The 6422-nt window shown below is 42.4% G+C and overlaps 1 protein-coding gene across 4 annotated transcripts in view; it reads right to left on the bottom strand.

The window, feature by feature from the left end:
• Positions 1-6422, bottom strand: part of LOC106514215 (uncharacterized) — a 31568-nt gene that overhangs the window by 7984 nt on the left and 17162 nt on the right. For 3 of the 4 annotated variants that reach the window (XM_014003368.1, XM_014003367.1, XM_014003369.1), the window contains one exon: positions 3439-3606. In XM_014003368.1, the coding sequence (XP_013858822.1) occupies positions 3439-3606 (168 nt within the window). Of the gene's footprint in view, positions 1-3438; positions 3607-6422 lie in introns of those variants that run through there. The other variant, XR_001309869.1, reaches the window with a different exon arrangement.

Below are 6422 nucleotides of genomic sequence, written 5' to 3' on the forward strand. Positions count from 1 at the left end.
GCAAAAATACTGTAGGATGTTCAGTTTTTTATCATTTTTAAACTAAAAGTTTAAAACTATATTACACAGACAGGGCCATTTTATTTACACGCAAAGCATTCTGGGTAAATAATGACGTGGATAGGTCCTCGGTGCTTAGCCTGTTAAGCAAAGGCTAACAGGCTAAGCTGAGGTTCTTCTTCCATGAAGCAGCTCTGTTGTCCTTTCACATTTCCAGTTGTAAACTGAGTCATTTCTACCTTCTCCTCTCTGTCAACGCTCTCTGGTTTCATTTAAAAGAGTCGATCATCAGATATTGTCCAAGATTAACCTTCAGGGTGGATACAGCTCGCTCACAACCTATCCACGTCATCATTTACCCAGAATGCTTTGTGTGTAAATAAAATGGCTCCAAATATGTTTTTGAAAGTTTACAAAACTAAACAGCCTACAGTATTTTTTACAGTCTTTATTTTATAGTTAAAATATATGTTTGTCAAATAAAATCTACTGTTACAACTAATCAGGGATCCCTTTAAGGCCCAGGCCCTCCCTTGCAAACAAGATCTGTGATCTCAGTGGGACTTGCCTGGTTACATAAAGGTACATAAACCGCAGTAAAAAGAAACAGTGAGCAGGTCTAGCTGGCTCAAATACAAGCTGAACTTTTTTGGAAAAATAAAAACACTGAAAGAAGTTCAGTTCAGGACTCAATGACTCAGCTGACTTCACTAATGGGCTCCTCTTCAACAGTTTTCAACTAATATTTTACAACTCCTGCACTGGCAGGCCTTAAGCATAATTGGCACTAAGACTTAAAAAAACCATAACAATACCGTAGTAGCTGCTCAACTCCTGCTGTTTTCACATTAAATGAGCTGAAATTCGGCTCTCCGCTCTACTGGTGCAATAAAAGCACAAAGTGAAAAATCCCAGTGTTTTTGCATCAACATCACTAAAAGCACAAGTTCAGCTTACTTTCAATTGGTTTGCCTGCATTATTGCCATGTTTTTTCCTAAGTTAAATCTGCATTTGATTTGTTTAGAAATTCTAATAATTGAGAGGAAACAATATAATCCTGTCCAAATACTAAGTATACGCTGGCTGTATTTTGTGTGTTTTTAGGAATATTGGTGAAATTATTCTTCCATCGCTGACGAGAAAACACCAACCTTTGGTTCTCTGAAACGTTGAATGCACGTTGGTGGGCTGAGAATAATTCCCAAATTTTTGTTTGTCTATCCTTACAAGAAGTCTCAGAATGTCCCTTTGTAAACATGTACCTAAAAGTATCATCTGTAGCAGGATGTGGAATATAGACCAAAACAACTTATACAATAGAGCAGACGCTGCAGCATGGCGTCTGTCCAACTCTCATTTCCCCTGCTCTGTTTTTGTAATCAGAATGAAGAGTTTGTATCAAAGAAAATTCAGGTCCGTGTCCACATTCCTTCCAACATTACTGTAGATTTTGAGGATGACCCACCCACCTAACCTCCCAAAGTATAAGTCAAACTGAGCTAGAATTCTGAAAATCCAACGTATTTGTGTCTACTCTGTGAACTGTACCATCATCATCATCAGTTCTCTGCAGTGGCTTTACTTCTCGTTGCTGATTTCCAACTCAAAGTTATGGAATGCCTGAACTGTAAGGCTTCAGCTGGATCAAAGGAGAGGTCTGTGTCAAAAATAAATTCATTTTAAATCTGTGATAGGACTCACAAGAGGCTCAAATAACACATAAAGACACCGTTGTTCTAATACACACAAAAAAAGAACAACAAGAAAATGCATTCTGTATGCAGAAAAATCCTAATGCAATCAAAGCAAGTCACATTTTCCTACAGAGGCTGAACGACTCTCATCCAGCCTAGATTTCTACTTTGTTGCAGCCAAATAAATCCATTTTCTGATCTGATCAGAGAAAAAAAAATACTAAATCCCTAAAGTCATGCTGCTTTGAAGATCAGCTTTGCATGTTTGTTCGTCTGCACACGGCCTGATACAGCCTGATACTGGTACGCAAACCAAGTGTTTTCCACCGGTTCAAACACACTTGTCATCAGCTCTCCAGTTCCCAAATGGAATAATATTTAATCCACTTAAAGCTGGCTGGGTGTCAGTGTCTGGCTAAGTAGGGTTTAAAAAAAAAGTTTGTCTTTTTAGTACAAACGTTTTGTCTAAGCTGAGGTTGGATGCCATGGTGACTTTATCGCCTCGACTCGTGGGTGGCGAGTTCACTTTGCTCAGCACTAAATTCCAGACAGGCACACACATCTAGAGGTCGACCAATGTGAGATTTATTTATTTATTTTTACGCCTGACGTCGACCTTTAAACGAAATTTGGTGTACTCATTTATTCGTTTATCTAAAAGAACAATAACAAATGATTTATGCAACAATATACAATCACAAATTAAATGAAAGGTAGCAGAAGAAGAAAAATGTCATATGTCTGCCCCTTTTCTCACTAAACAAATATCAAAAAATAATCTTCAAATCAAGTTAATATGGATTTTCCATTAAAAAGTAACAGTTTGCTTAATTAAACGTACATTTAGCAATTCTCAGAAAAAGTTGCACATTTGAGAAATATATATATAAATAGTATTCTTGCTGAAAGACATATCCTGCTTTTAAATTCTTCTTTTTCACATTTAAACCATTCATTTGGGGTCCATCTGAAGTGAAACTGGTAACTCCACAAGCCCCTCCTTCACCCCTTGTCTGAGGTGTGTCTCAGATTAACTCGTTTTGAGGCTGTCTCTTTAAAAACAAAGGAGGCACTTCATATCCCCCCATCCAGCTTCCAGAGCGATTCTTTCTAGTTTAATAGAGGAGTTTACGACCATATAGCAGTAAAAGAAATGCACATGAAAGATTCAGTTTTACGCTGGATGCTCTATCACAGCCTCTTCATTTTCCTATTTGAAATTGATTAAGTACATGCAGACATGGCCAACTGCCAATCAATTGATCCCTCTATCTCAGGGGTGTCCAAACTATGGCTCGCGGGCCACCGTTTTTATTGGCCCGCGGCAAATTCTGAAAATATAATTGAAAATGGCCCGCACAAGAAGCAGTCCATTTATTGCGGAGCCTCTAGCTCCGGCTCTGAGCGTCTGATCCGGGCGGAACCAGGCTTGTTTTAAAGCTCTGGGTCTGCTCTATGTGGTTGCAAGCTCCTGGGATCCCCCGCGGAGATATAAGCGGTCAAATGTTGGCGGGCGAGCTCCGGCGGGTGAAACGGCTGAATTTTCAGCACGGGGGCTGCTGGTGCTGATGCAGGGGAATAAAAGGAAGAGATCCAGTCAGGTGGAACCGGTCCTGGATGCTGAGCACCGGGTTTAACCTCTTTTATTTATTACACAAAATAAAAAAAAGGAAATATAACCCCCACACCCCATGTCTTATCCAAAACGTCACCGTTTGATGCTTAAAGACAGTCTGATCTTACCTGAGCTATCCTGCACTTGAGCTCGGCCTTCTCCAGCTCCCAGGCACATCTGTCTCTGGTGTACTGCAGCTGGAGCTCGCTCCTCTTCTCCTCCTCTCTCTTCACCTCGCCCTGCACCTCCTCCAAAACCGTTTTCAGGTCCAGCAGAATCCTCCGGTTCTCCCCACCCTGCACAGAAACACACATCCCTGTTGTCAAACAAGCCAAATGCATTTTTAATATAACTCACAAAGGCATCAGGAGGTATATTGATGCTTTATTACAAAACAACACAATTCTGAGTTTTTTTAGGCTCTGATGAATCAAATTCTCTTTAAAAAGGCAAATAACTTTCAACGCAGAAAGGAACAAATCCAGTCTTTTACTTGTATGTCAGCCACTTCTCTCAGCAGTGACTCCTTCTCTCTCATCCACTCCTCTTTCTCCTGCACATGTCGCTTTTTCACATCCTCCAGTTTCTTCTTCAGCCGCGTGTGCTGGATTTGTTGCTGCTGCTGGGGTTCAGGGCCCGGCCACATTTCTCCCCCGAGCCCCCCGAGCTGCTGCTGCTGGGTCCCTGCTCCCCCCTCCTCTCCCGCCCCACCCAGGAGGGGCTCCTGGATGTGACTGAAGACCGTGGGTGGAGAGGAGATCCTCCTCAGCGGGCTGCGGGTCTTGCCCCTGCCCCTGTCGGCCCTCTCCATCCTGGAGCGGGACACGAACTCCCACCCCTGAGAGGGGACGTATCCCCCGCCTGCACCGCCCCCACCGTGCAGCCCCGTGCCGTTAATAAACGCACTCCACATCTCTCATTAAAAAAAATAAATACAAAAAAAAAGTGTCACCAAGCTATGTTACACAAGCAGACATTTCTGATTAAAAAAAAAAAAAGTTGGGTTAAGTTCAATTAACTTTTGCATGAACGCAAAGTGTTTCTTATCCGAACCCGGCTGAGTCCCGCACCGGCCACCCGGCAGCGGCACCCAGGGGAGCCGACACAGGCGACAGGTCTGGACTCCCTCCTCTCCTCCATGTCGTCACAGCAGCCGTAAATCCGTCATTTTGGCGCCACGATCCCATCGCTTGTTAACTTTTATCACAGCTCTCCGCTCCACCTGCGCTGTTCCTCTGCGCCATGTTTACACCGAGCCCCCGGCCGGGACGAACCACCGCCGCCTCCCTCCGGCTCCTTCCGCGCTGCCTGGGCTCCTTCAGCTCGGAGAGCAGCCTGACACTGTCCGACACCCAGTAAACACTCCGCGGAGCTCCCAAAAATATCACGAGCAGCGGGAGTATTTTTACCCCCTCTGGAACCGGGAGCGCTATTTTTTTTCCCTCCGGAGCTGAACGACGCCTACAGCTGGAGGAAGCTGCGCAGTTTAATCAACACTGCGCTAATTTACGTCGCCACCTTGCGCTGTAGCCATGGCAACAAATCCATTCACGCACGCGGTGAGCTGCAGCTAACTACCATTTGTTTTTTAGAGACAACAAACTAGTTATTATACAGGCCAAAACCAGAGTCACAGTACTTTTTATGAAAAATGGCTGCCTAATCATTTTTATAAACAAATGTTGTTGTTGTCAGAACTACAAGCCTAACATCTGGGGGGCTGACTATCACGAGGAAGGCAAGGGTGGGAATTTATTTATGAAGAAAGCACATCTGTTTATCTCACATATTACAACTAATTATGCGATACAACCACCAAAAAAAGTAGTTTGATGATTTTATTCGCCAAATAAGCCCACTTATGTAAGCCAAGACTACCTTAGCTGCCCAGTTATTGTCTAACTCTTTCAGCTGCATGAAGCTGTAAAGCACCAGGTCTTACCGTGTCTCCTACAGCTGCAGCGATAGTCCTCACTCCAAGTCAGCCACAACAAGGCTCCTACATGCAGCTCAGACCATGGCAGGAATGCAGCCGCACAGTTAAAAACAACTGCTGAGCGGCGGCCTACAGCTGGAATGATGCTTTCATTAACCGGAATAAAAAATTCCCCTTTCTCTCTCCCTCCCTCCTTCGTTTCTCCTCCTCTTCCTCCAACAGCTGGCCCTAATACAGTGAGTGTGAGTGAACCACCCCACCGGTGATGAAGGAAAGAACCAGACCCATTCTGCCCCCCCATTCCAGTGGTCAGTCAGAACCCTCATCTGCACATTTTTCTCCTGATTTTTCAGACCCCACCCAAAGCCATTTTTACTCTACGGTTGCACAACTTTCCACAGTCCAAGTGTTGGCAACATGTTGGGTTTTACTTTTATATGCTGAGCACAAAACCCAGGGGTCACGTCTGTCAGGCCTCTAACTGAGAAGAAGAAACTAAAACTGTTAATAAACACAGTTTGTGCTGAAATGTGTTGAATTCATTTTAAACTGAATTGGTCAAGTTAAAACAAGCTAAATAGAAGCTACAGTCAGCAAAACAATAGCTAAAATCTAAAAGCAGCAAGATAAAATCAGCAAAATGATAGCTAAAGTGTCAAAAAAGCAAAAATGTGGCTAAAATTAACAAAACCATAAATTCACAACTAAACCATTAAAGTTAAAACAGGCAAATATGAAGCTAAAACCAGCGAAAACTGTAGCCAAAAGTATAAATCAACATTAAGCTAAAATAAAAAAACATATATAACTAAAGTCCACAATTAGCTGAATAGATGCTAAGTACAAAACCATAATTAGAAAACTAGTAGCTGAAAGCTAAACAGTAGCTAAAAGCTAATAGTATAGTATCAAAAAACAAATAGACAAACCATAGCTAAAAGCTAAACTTTGTAAAAGATAATAAAATTAGTGTAAGTAGCTGAAAGGCACAATCAGCAATTTTGTAACTGAATTCCTGGAGGTAAAACAGGCCAGTGAAGCTAAAATCAAAAATGATAGCTATCAAATCAGCAATGCAGTGAACAAGCTAAAATTTAAAAATGCATACAGCGGGTAAAATAAGTATTGAACACGTCAACATTTTTCTCAGTAAATATATTACTAGAGGTGCTAATG

Source organism: Austrofundulus limnaeus, unplaced genomic scaffold (genome assembly GCF_001266775.1).
Source record: "Austrofundulus limnaeus strain Quisiro unplaced genomic scaffold, Austrofundulus_limnaeus-1.0 Scaffold18, whole genome shotgun sequence".
In the NCBI taxonomy this organism is placed as follows: domain Eukaryota; kingdom Metazoa; phylum Chordata; class Actinopteri; order Cyprinodontiformes; family Rivulidae; genus Austrofundulus; species Austrofundulus limnaeus.